General features: G+C 36.9%; 1 protein-coding gene across 1 annotated transcript; it reads left to right on the forward strand.

Moving 5' to 3' along the window:
• The first annotated feature begins 2495 nt into the window (after positions 1 to 2495).
• Positions 2496 to 12698, forward strand: LOC145784266 (coiled-coil domain-containing protein 170-like). Its single transcript, XM_082596054.1, has 16 exons — positions 2496 to 2617; positions 3019 to 3092; positions 4171 to 4210; positions 4401 to 4514; positions 4762 to 4872; positions 5304 to 5449; positions 6386 to 6536; positions 7195 to 7380; positions 7657 to 7785; positions 8206 to 8298; positions 8539 to 8634; positions 9058 to 9258; positions 9698 to 9871; positions 10009 to 10251; positions 10487 to 10723; positions 10986 to 12698. Exons 1-16 carry the CDS (start codon positions 2507 to 2509, stop codon positions 11304 to 11306), a joined length of 2427 nt encoding a protein of 808 aa, XP_082452180.1. The 5' UTR covers positions 2496 to 2506; the 3' UTR covers positions 11307 to 12698.
• The last annotated feature ends 47 nt before the right edge of the window (positions 12699 to 12745 follow it).

Below are 12745 nucleotides of genomic sequence, written 5' to 3' on the forward strand. Positions count from 1 at the left end.
ATAGTCCGTTATGTAATTTCAATATGTGTGTGTAACTGTGTATATTAGTTTGTTTTTGTGATGTTGGGTTCAGTCGTGTTCTCATTGCTTTAAGAATTGGCGCTCCAGTTGTTCCAGGAACGAGGAGGCGACTGATTCTTAACTAATTCATCAACTTATTTTAAAGTATCAGGTTTGGTGGCCGTGCTTGACTATATTTATTGATGCATATACCGCAATATTAGATCCTTTCACGCACGTCTTAAACCATTAAGGTTTTGCCACCTTTTCCTTTTGTTAGTTTTGTTACTGTATTTCTTTTTCTCAATATCATTTCTTTTGCATTCTGACAAAGAAAAATAAATTGAATTGAATTGAATTGAATTGTGCAGATTCAGATAAAGCCGGCACCCTTTCGTTAATTCAATTCTATATAGCGCATTCATGTGGAACGACGTCACAAAAGCCGCCCGATAAAGTTGCTTCCAACGGTTGCCAGGCAACCAATATTTCTAAAGATTGTGTTTATTACCTTTGTGACAGGAAACATACTTTTTTTATGGTGTCAGTTACAATTAACATGTGTATGTTGGTGTATAGTACAGATACTTTGGTGTTGAATTATGTAGATAAACTGTCTAGCTAGCTGCAGGTTTATATGTTATTTTCTTTGCTTGGCTTTTAGTTTGCTGTTGTAACATGTTTATATTGCATTTCTAAAACCTGTAGCCTACACAGTGTATTTAGTGTTGTATGAAATGTCAAGTAGTTTACTTAGAAGGCATAAACAGCAGCAGGTATAAGCAGCATAATGCAGAAATATCAACTTTAACTTTTGCTCTTTTTTAATTTTTTTTTTTTTAAAACCAGACATTCCATTGCAAGTTCAAGATCTTCACTGCACATTGATGATAACCTTAAGTTGAAACAGAAGGTCACTGTGTGCTGTTACTGTTGCCTCACTGGCAATTTTTTACGTATCTACACTTCAAGTTGACTGCTTGCTCACTGCTGTTGGTCACTTTGGTATGTTAGGTTTGGCAGAGAGTGCTGCCTGTCAGTGTGGTGAGGTGCAAATGGCAGGCCAAATAATCAAGGACCGTCTGATCATCTCTTCTTCTCCGATAGCTCAGTTGGTTAGCACATGACTTTGGGAATGAGGAAACTTTAAGATTAAGCGGCACTGGTGTGTGCACTAAAGCAACGTATTCTAAGGACTGCTCTCTATTCAGACTGCTCTCTCCAACAACACTTCAACAATCGGTAAACTTTACTCTGTCAGTCTTGATAACCGGCCCTGCGTCAAAAGCCTTTATATGTATGCAAAACTACCAGGAATAACCTATCAAGGCTTTGTCAGTCCGAGGATAAAGATTCAAAAATCAACCATGATGCAGATGGGCCTGGTCTTCATTGACAAAGACATCAAGCAGTAGCTAACAGATGGGTGTCATAATGTTTAGAGATAATAAATATAAGAGAAAATGTCAAAATGATGTAAATTCAACAATCTTTTGTATTGTGTTTACAGCAAATGTCTTGAAAAGTTTTATATTTTTAGTTGTTTTTAGAGCATTTTATTTTTACATCAAGTATACCTTGTTGTATATTGTATTTCGTGTTGTATATTGGCTTTATTGGTTATATACAATTTACTTTTTTTTAAAACAATACCTATTTTTCAATTCAGTTTATTTTTCATTGCTGGTGCAAACATGTAGAAAGCAATAAGGTAAATACCCAAATTTTGCACCAACAAAAGAAAAAGATGACAAAACCAAAAGATTTAAAATATGCATTGATAAAACATTGTTTTGAAAACACTATCTTAAAAATGCACAGCCACCAAACCTAGAAAAGAAAGAGAAAAAATAAAAAAATTATTTTGTCTGTTGTAATTTTTAAAAATAGCCCTACAATCAACCCTTGCATATTTGCAAGTATAACAAGTGCAATTTAAAGTTTATAATACAAAAGAAATTCAAAAAGTGACAAGTTTCCTGAAGTTTTTACCTTGAGTGTCGAATTCCAAAATAGTGTTGATATCATAAAAGACTCAGCAAAGTAAAAATTACCGAAAACTGGCTAAGCAGTGTGACCATGTGGGTTCAGAAAAAAAGTATATTATAAAAATAGAGATATAATTAAATAAAATACTGACAGATTAAATATAATTTAAATATGCAGATATACTGCTTCTGTTCAAAAAAACTTTGAATAATCAATCAATTTCATAATACCCCCGTTACTACAAAAAATATTAAAAAAAAAGATCTGGTAGTACTGCTTTAAATACAGTTAGGCTACCAGTCAACTTCTAATTTTATGAACAATTTGATGACAAAAGTTTTTCTCCAATATATAAGAGTGTTTAAAACATGATTACTAATTAGTTGGTAAATGATTTAATAATATTAATAGTAAGTAGGATAATAGGCTACTATTAATATTATTAAACAATATTGATAAAATAAAACCAGTTTTAACTATATTATTGCATACATTACAGTATCTCTTTAAATATAAAATGAGTTCCTTCTCACAAGGTGTAAAAAATAACAATTTGATTGATGTCAACCAAAATGGTGGCCTTTTGTCATCATCATACCGTCCATCTGGAGACCAACATGCGCTTGAAGTAAGATACTAAAAATGTCCCTCACAACGTCGACATAATTTTTCTTACTTAACTATTGTGTGAGCTGACATCAACTCAAGTTAGGTAATTCATGTATATATGTGTTGATATTCATATAATTTTTTCGATATAATTAATACATTGATTAATTTAATTAACTAGTGATTAATGCAATTTGCATAGTTTACAATGTTTCATTATTTTCACATTAAGTTCAAGAAGTAAAAATATACTTTTGTCAATGCAGTTTTGGTTATTTTAGCATCTTTATAAAATCAGCCTAAGCAATGCATAAAAATTTAATTGCAATTATTAAAATACACTACTCTCTTATTTCTTCTTAATACTACACAAATGACATATGCTTCCATAATAATGTAATGTAAATTCATGTTGTTTAGTTGCAAGAACAAATTAAAGCTTACAAAAGAGAACTTGCTAAAAAAGATGGATTAATTGCTGAATTATCTACGACGTGAGTTAGTTTTATCTGTTTTAAATCATCAACTTTGAAATTTTTTGTAGAGTAAATTTTTTCAACGATTGTGTTCTAGGTTGTACGGGATATGCTTTTTTATTTCTTAAGTTTTGTGTGCTCATACATAAATGACATTGTCATAGCCACTTTTGTCATTATACAGCATGTCTACAGTAAACATTCATGATTTGTAATAAATGGAAATATTTGTTTCAAATCATATGAGATCATATTATTTTTGCATTTAAATAAATGTTGGCATAGTAATCAGAAGTCCTAACTTACTATCAGATTGATAGTGCATTGTGCATAAATGGCTAGATCGCTAGTATGCCTGGTGCTTTTCTAAACAAGAATGTGGTGAGATACTATTTACTTTATTTTATTGTGAGTTTGTAATGAAACTACTTGATATGCCGGTTATCCAGACTTACAAGTGTTTAGCAGAAAATTATATTGAAAGATTTTACTTTGTTTTGACACAAATCCATTGCATTTTGCATCTGTCATCGTTTTGCATCCGTCATCATCCATCATCATGTATCCATTTGCATCCGCCCCGATAGCTCAGTTGGTTAGCGCGTGACTTCTGGAACGAAGAAGCTTCAAGATCAAGCTGCGCTGGTTCGACTCTCGGGGTGTGCGCTTGAGCAACGCACGTTAAGGACTGCTCTCCATGCAGCGGCATCTAATGGATGGAATAATTCCCCGGCAACAAGACTTCAACAATCGGAAACTTCACTCTGTCAGTCTCGGTGACCGGGCCTGCGTCAGTGATTCAAAGCCTCCACAAGTATGCGAAACTGCCAGGATTAAGCTCAGCAAGAAGCTTTTCCAGTGCGAGGATAAAGATTCGATCAATCAATCAATCAGCATTAAGTTCCTTTTGTTTTTAAAAACATTTTTATGAAAAATCTTTTTTTGTTTACAAAAAAAATAAAATAAGTGGCCCGAATTGCTAGCTATTAAACGGCTTACCATTTACTGTAGTTTTAGCATAGCTGCCTACTTGAGTAATGGCAGTTAACTTATCAGTTACTGTACCTTTGTTTTGCTAACATGTTCTGGCTTGCAGGTCGCCTCGTTTGGACAACACGGAGCTGATGGATGCAATGGTAAGCTGTTTGAAGCACAAGTTCCTAACCAATACATTAAATTTGAAAGAAAAGGTTGCAGTTGTACGAAAAATATACCAAATGCAAATACAAGAACATTATCCTCATCCATAAATTTCTAGCAACAGAACTTCTTTTGGCAGTACTTTCAGTCTGAAATAATGCTGCGATAATGATGAACACATTACAGATGGAAGCCACTTCCCCACATGACAACAGAGGATCATCTCGTTTGTATGCTTATGATTCGTCGCATGCAGAGCTTGCTGCTGCTAAAATGAAGATTGAAAATGTTTCATCTGAGGCAAGTTTTGAGATTTGTTATAATAATAGTAGTATATTTGCATTTATAAGATTTTTAACTGCATTTATGTTCATTCTGGCATGCAAAGACTGGTGCACATGCTATATTGCACAGACGTATAGGGTTCTACACAATTGTTTATTTTTCTGATTTGGGCAAATCTTTTGTTGAGTTAAATTTTCATCGTTTTGAAAGCGTTAGATGTTTTTTCATGCATTTCATTATTTTAGTCCTACTTTCAATTTAGATCCGTGAACTGCAATCGAAGCTGGATCTGAAAGATAACTACATTCATGAACTGAGGTCGAAGGTGCAGCTTATGAAAGAAAACTCAGCCAGACAGTCTTCAGTAATTCAGGTGATAATCGAGCCTGCACTACTCTGTAAAAGTTTCCAAGTTCTGGTTACGCAGAAATAATGTAAAAGTGACAACTTTTGCTGGTTGTAATGTGATCCAAGCCAAGTTAGCCTACTTGTAATACGATTTAACTGATATGCTCCTGTGGCTAAATTGTCATCCATATTGAATCTAGTAGACAACCGGTTTTATAATGTGAATTCTCTTTGTTGTGATAAACCCTATCTCGAGTATTGTAAACTATAGTTTGCCACAGTAGATTTTTATTCACTCACTCACACACAAAATGTAAAAACGATTTTGTTGCCATAGTTTTATCTTCGCCTAACGGAATGCGCCTGCGATGCTTGCTTTCAAGTTGCTAGTTTTATATAGACATTAGACATTGTAAGCTATGGACATTCTACATTGTATATCCGCATCATCAATAGACTTTGAAAGAGCACGTTCAACAAGCAGAAGAACAATCCGGGACACTAGAGCAAATTACGTCCAAAGGAACAGTGACCATTCAAGCCCTGCAACGAGAGAACAGGGAGGCCCAGGAGAAGATTATCGAGTTGGAATCGCGTTTAAGGTACATTTACGTTTCCTTAACATTTCACAATCTTTAGCTTGTGCAAAAGAATGGATTATTTTGTGTTAAAATGCAGGGTGTAATAAGTATATGAGCATAGAACCACATCCTGCGAGCCACAACGACGTGCAGTTTGAAAAGAGCTAAAACCAGTAATTGTTATTAGGATATCTCGTTTCTGAGGTGTTCACAGTGACAAAACTTTCATGGCAGAGCTGAAGCAGTCTATGCAGTAGTTCTCAACATGTTCGTCTTGGCGGACCCCTTTTAGTGCCTCCCAGCGATCACGGACCTCTATGAAAATTTTATCTGAAATTTATGTAAATTTTTTTAGTTAGGAAACCGAACCTTTGTGCGATGTCCTTTGAAATTTCAAATGACTCACTTGGACGTCGTTACGCACAGTTTGAGAACCACTATAAATGTAGAAATAAAGCACAAACAACTTTGAAATGGCGTAATTTATCAATCATGCTGTAAATTGGGAATCTCTCACTGACCCCCTGAAAACGCTTTACGGACCCCGGCTGACAACCGCTGGCCTAGCGGTTGTCAGCCTGTAGCCTGTCAACCTGTGTATCAGCCTGTAGAATATCTATCTCTTTCATTACCACCCCCTGGTATTACATGACACCTTCTTACATGTATGAAGTACATCACAAGAGGATATTGCGTTATTGTCAAAGAAATATAAAGACAAATTAAGACCTGACTTAGAACTACTTCAGTCTAAACTCTAAAATACCACTTTTGAGATAAAGCAAATTTAAGTTTTTTCAGAGTTGTTACATCTTTCATTTCTATGCAAGCACCAACGCGTGTTTTATAACGAAAGTAAATTGTTTTTGGTGAAAACTCAATTTCTAAAAAATGTGGCTGAAGTAGTTTTTGAGCTCAAGTCTTCAATTTCACTGACCAGTTTGTTTAAATTTCCAGAAACCACGTTTTGACGAGAGAAGAAACGGAACAAGAAGTCGATACGTTCAAACGAAAATATTACGAGGCAGTCACACAAATAGGAGATGCACTGAATATCGACACTGAAAGTGGACACTTGGAAAACGCAGTGCAAATACTTGTGGACAGGGTAAGATTGCAGAAAAAACTTTGAACGTGCTACTATTTCCTTTCAATGTGACCAGGTGGATAAACGTTCTTAATTGCCAAGTTAGCGACTTCATTTTTTCATGGCTTAAGCGCCTTAGGCTACCTACTTGTAAATTTTCTGCAATGCTGGAAAAATTAATACATCAAATAAATAAATTCAGCCAGGTTCGGATATATGTGTTTTTTGCTGATAAAGCTTTCGCTGTCGTAAAGGCGGCTTCTTCAGTATCTTGTTCATACAGGACTTAAAAAATAATGAGCATCGTTTTAGAACAAACAACACTTGTATGTCAAGTTCAGACTTCCACTACAATTTAAATGGTGTTTTTATCATTTCATTCATTCTTGTTTTTATTTCCGTCCATCAAAGAAAAAACTATATCACTTGCCATAAAATAGCAGGAGTCTGGGAAAAGGTAGAAGCGACAAAACGCGAACGCTGAAGCGTGCTCGAGAGCAAACTAATTCACAAAATACAATCGCCTTTAAAACTCATGCCACTAAACTTAACGGCAATTTATTGAATAAAGTTTTGTTCACTACTAACCGAGCGGTTCGGAACACAGTTTTGTTGATGTTATTATTTTTATGATTATTATATCTAACTTATTAAACTGAGTTTCTAACATTTGTTTTAGTCGAGAGAGGTCACCCAGGATCAACTTCTCCTCCAAAGCAAGGTGCAGACCCTGGATGACGCACTGAACGAACACAGTCTCGAGACGAAGGCAAGCAGGGAAACCATCATGAGGCTTGTAGCTGAGGTGGGGAAGGAACAGAAGAACAACTCGGAAGCTTCAAATTCTCTTGACAGGCTGAGGAAGGTAGATGACGTGTGGTGACCAAATTTGAACAGTTTTTAGGCTTGTGGTAAACAAGTTGTTAATATAGTTAATCTACTTGGTTCTAGTCCACAACCGATTCAACAAGAATGTGTAACCGAATATATCCAAGGCTGCAAAAGTTGCCTTTTTCTGGTTGTTTTAACGTCGCTAAATGTGTAAATGATTTAAAATAGGCATCTTTTGCCAACGGAGATTGACTATTTGCATGCTTTGGCATTACTGCATGTTAAAGAGACAATATTTTGCTGTCGTCAGGACCGTGACGATGCAATTGCCGATAAGGAAAGTCTGGAGCGGGAAATTGAACTTTTGAAAGAAAGACTCGTGGCCAATGACAAAACGTGGTCTTCGTCACGTGATGAACTCACCCAAACCGTTGCCAAGGTAACAGCTATGTCACAGCAATCATGTGTTTTTCCATCTTAGAAGTGGTTGCTGTTGTGATTACATGTACTCAAATATTCATATAATGGTTTTATTTCATATTTACAATCATATCATTCTGGGCGTTATTAGGCTACAGAGTAAAAGATTTTTTTTTCAATTCACAAAAGGAGTTTTTTTAAAAGCTAACCTGTGAATGCAATAGATTTTGATAAATATATTTCGATAGTGAATGAAGATGCTTAAGAAAGCCAACGGTCTAGTTAACCTTGAATATGACGTTATGTGTATTGCCATAACACAGCCACGTGTGCTGGCTGTGGGCATCGAACCTACCTCTCGATCATCTAACAGAGGCTCTCACTACTTGGCCACGCAGCCGACTGTAATCCTGTGCTTATGATTGGTTAAATGTTGCAGGCGAATATGCTTAGTGAAGAGGCGAAGCGTCTGGAATATGAGAAAAACCTTGCAAGGAACGAATTGAAGACATTCTGCGAATCGATGGCCAAGGTTAGTGTTGATCACTTCGAAAGTTGGTGTCGAAAGTCTATTACTATTTGTTAACCTAGATATAGTTAACCAAGCAACGCATACTGTTCCTTCATTGCTTCAACTTGAAGTGACTTCTACTGAAAAAAAAAGATTTTTTTATCGTTGGTTTGCCGAGGAACATGAACGTGGACAAACTTTTTCAGTGAGCAAACCCAGCCTAGAAGACACGATTATGCATATAATCCTGCTCTTTTTCAGATCCTAAGCGATCCCTATCTTGAGGTTGCACCACGAGAGGACTCCATTAAGGATCGCATACGTGAACTAGCAGCCAGCGAGAGAGAACGAAAATCAGTGAGCTCTTGAATATTGTTTTACTTTCAAGTTGTTTCAACAGTCACGTGAATGGCGTGATCACTGATGTGCTGTGGAAAATTTGTGTTGACCAACACTAAAGTTGCCATTATAAAAGATAAAGGATTATATGTATTCTGACAAGATGATTAAGCTGTTTATTGTTTTGTTTTTTTGCTTAAAAAAAGCGATGATTTGCACCGTTCGTTTGGCTTCACAATAACTCCAGCTCATCGCACAAAGCGTTATTGAACATCATTCTGCAGTGAGTAAAATTTACTAAAGATACAAATAGAACCAAACCCGATGTAAAATGTGAAGTTAACGGACTAAAATACATTTTGTCCATACGGACATACACGTTAATGTACTTATTGGGCCTCTTGTAAATTTCACAAAAGTTTGTTTTTGCTCTTCTTCTAGCAAGTAGATTTGCAAGAAGCAAAAGTCAAGGAGCTGAGCAATCAGTTGGAGCGGCAATGCGAGTTGCATCACGAGAGCATCCGGAGAGCGAAGAAGGCGGAGACTTCAGCCTACCAGCAAGAGAACCGTCTCCAGGACCTCGAGAACGAACTTGCTTCCGGGGATGTCCTCCGGGATACTTTAAGAAATGATAAAGCAAAGGTGTGCATGAAAGTGATGCAAGCAATCAGTAACAACTCATGTTGCCATGTCGTGGTGTATTTGCTTTCGATTTATTTACTCAGTACAACTGGTGACCTGAGAAATGCACAAAGATACAATTTTTATTATTTCTGCTTCAATTTTTGTGCAATCATCCCAATTTAGTAAGTTTTTAAAATTTCACTCTTGCATACACTGACCCAACATTTCAAAAAGTTCTATTTTTTTTTAGAGATTTGACATTGGCGTCCGTAACGAAAAAAAAAGCTTATTTTAAGCAGGCATTTTAGTATTTTCGATGATAACTTTCACGAACATGCAAAAGTCTGTGGTTGGACAGAGGCCGGGATTTGGTCCTCATATGTCAGCTTGCATGTGAGCAACCATATTAAATTATCACTTTTCTATTGTTAAACTCCAAATCATCTCTGTCCTGCAGTACATGGCGTTCATGCAGCAGATAGCGCAGGCCATGAAGATGGATGAGGTGGCAGCTGACTTGGGCTACGACTTCAACACTGACGTTCTGGTGGCCAGAGCCCATCAACTTGCTAAGCTTGAGTCTGACGCTTTGGTGGAAAAAACTTCTTCAAATTACAATCTTCACAGAAAGGTAAACGAATGTACTAGAATGAACATGCGTAAGAAATCTAATGTGACTTGATGACATGACGCTTTCTAAACCCATTAAATCCTAAAATCTATATCAAAAGTCCCAGCAGCAAACTGCAAATAGACTTTTACATTTAGGTAAAAGCTTTGAAAGAACAACTGAAGAGCAAGGAATTACACATGGAATTGCTGCGTAAGAAGATCGCGCAGTTTGAAGAGAAGGAACAAACCAGGAGCGCTCTTGCTATTGACCGTGATGACGCTATCGTCACGGTTCAGCGCCTTCATCGCAAGGTCGAGCGATTGCAACACGCACTTGGTGACGAAAGAGTAAAAGTGACTCAGTTGAAAGCACAACTGGCTGAAACCAATCAACTGAAGGTGGGTTATCAAATTATGAAATTTAGCTTACAAATAAGTATGCACTGCTCAGTTTGTCTGCTACTGTTCACTGCAACTATGAGGAAATATCTTTACTGCTTATACTGGAGAAGCTGGCTCATTTGGAAGTACCAACTTGTCAGAGACGTGCTAAGGTTACAAAAAAGTAATTAAAACTTCCTGCAACTTATCTTTTCACAAAAAATCAAATCTACTTTTTATTATTATTATTCAGGCAGTGACGTTAGAACAACGCAGAAAGATCGATGAGTTGGTGAGCAGCGTTGGGAAACTTTCCTCAGTCAAGGAAAGGCAGAAACAGAAGCTGTCGATCGTGAAACGAGACTTGTCGGCCACTGAGGCGAACGCTGGGGAAAACAACTCGCGGCTTCAGTCTCAGCTTGACGCTGTCACTGGCGACCTGAAGTCAACCAAAGCGGTTTTGGAGGAAGTCACCAGAAGGGAGAAACAGGTAGGTTGCTTTCATTATTCATTGATTTTTGAAATCTTAATTCTCGGAATGAGAAAACTTTAATTTTGGAAGCTTCACAAACTGGTAGAGCTTTCAATCATTGAATTTTGCCCCTTTTTTTGTTCACAAAGTCTGGTGTTTGTTTACAGAGCCATCGAGGTGTACAATACATGATTGTTTGATGATTAGCTCGATAAAAAAAAAAGTAGGCTTAATCCAATTTTGTCACAATTGTTTATTTATGACTGTGACTTCATTTCAGCTTGTCGATTTCCGTGAGGTGATTGCTCGAATGCTCGGACTTGACGTTACAACATTAGCAATTCCCGACTACGAGGTGATTTCTCGCCTTGAGAAGTTGATCCGCAACCACCATATTGGCACAGCCGCCAACACCGCACTTGATCGGTCTCTGGACGCCGTGTCTCAGCGCTTCAGAGCCGGCTACGAAAATGCGATCCACCGATCTCCGTCTCCGACTCGCTATCAATCTCCGACTCCTCCTCAATACAGCAGAGGGAGAGAGAGCAGTCCGAGGAGGATGCAGCACCGCTCAAGATCACCATCTCCCAAGAGATACTAATTCTTTCGTCGTTGTTTGACGCCAGATATTTCACTGTTCCCATCGCGTCCGACCTTCGAGCATTTGTGTGAAATAATTCCGGCATGTTTATGAATGCACATAATGCGGTGTGGGAGATAACTGTACACTAGTGTACAGCATATATTAAAATATGTGCTATAAAATAACGCACTAATTACACTTTTTTAATCACAAAGCTGTCACAACTTCACTTTGTGTCATAACTTACTTAACTCATTGTGTGACCAATTTGTACACAAAAATTCATAGTTTCAAACGTATTTCATTACTGTATTGAAAAGTTTTTGTGGTGTTAGTTGACAAGAAACGTTATTTATTGTGTAAATTGTCGCATGTGCTTTTATAATTAATCACTATTTTTTACTTTGAATAGGCTATTTGCTTTTTATCATTCAATCCATTTTTGTTTGTCTTTTTGACAGCGATCCTAAATTTTTGACGTGATATCTTAAACAGTCTGTTTGAACTAGTTTGATGTTGCGAATGTACATTTGCATACACTGTGTGTGTGGATTTAGCATATCCCGGATTTGTCAAAAGTGATGCTCACACAACATCCTGTGGCGATGAATCTGAAACTTTCGCATTGCGGTGACATGAGGTTGTTGTAGCTACAAGTAGTGTGAGGCGACTATTGTTTTATCTTTCTGTTTTAAATAGAATGAGTTACAAATCACATCATTATGGAAGCACGTAGTTTAACCCTTGACACGATGCTTTATCGAAATGACGGTTTATCGAAAAGGAAACCATTGCATTGAGAAAGGAAATCGTTTTTTTTTTTAATATATACGAAATTTCGTTTCAATTACCTTCCTTCATAAACCGTCGTTCGACGGATAGTCGTGTCATTATGTTACTCAGCAACTTTTGTCATTAGATATTTCGCTTCGTAATGTACTCCTTTCTTTAAACAACTTTTTGTATCATTTTTTTATGCAAATATTACGTAGGCTAACTCAAATCCTACCCGCTTTACAAGCAAAGTGTATGTGTTTCACATAAATGCATCATGGGATGGCGTTAGTTGAACGTTAATTTAGATCATTGGGAAAGCTGCTCGCGAGTCCTCAAGTTCACACTTGAATTTTTTCCCCAACAAACTTCATTTCATTTGGAACTTCACAAACGCAAAAGTTTTGCTTGTTAATTTGTCACAACCCAGACAGCAAAATCCGTCATTTTTACATTAATATTGCGTCTGCAGATGTTGAATCAATGTAAACAGGATGGATTTTTCTGTCTGGGAATGCGCTTTGTATGGCGTCACTTCGCAACAAGCTTTAGTTATGTACAAATTGCTATCTGTAGTATGAACTTACTGTGCACAAGACCAGTGCAATGCACTTGCGTGATGAAATAATATTACCGATTTCAGTGTTGTGTGGTGTTTGGAAGATCTCGACAATAAGGTGACT

The sequence above is a fragment of the Aplidium turbinatum genome, chromosome 15, assembly GCF_918807975.1.
Source record: "Aplidium turbinatum chromosome 15, kaAplTurb1.1, whole genome shotgun sequence".
In the NCBI taxonomy this organism is placed as follows: Eukaryota; Metazoa; Chordata; class Ascidiacea; order Aplousobranchia; family Polyclinidae; genus Aplidium; species Aplidium turbinatum.

Coding starts and splice junctions, on each gene's coding strand:
- LOC145784266 (XM_082596054.1), top strand. CDS start 2,507: ATGAGTTCCTTCTCACAAGGTGTAAAAAATAACAATTTGATTGATGTC. Junction 6,537..7,194: donor TGCAAATACTTGTGGACAGG/GTAAGATTGCAG, acceptor CATTTGTTTTAG/TCGAGAGAGGTCACCCAGGA. Junction 7,381..7,656: donor CTCTTGACAGGCTGAGGAAG/GTAGATGACGTG, acceptor TGCTGTCGTCAG/GACCGTGACGATGCAATTGC.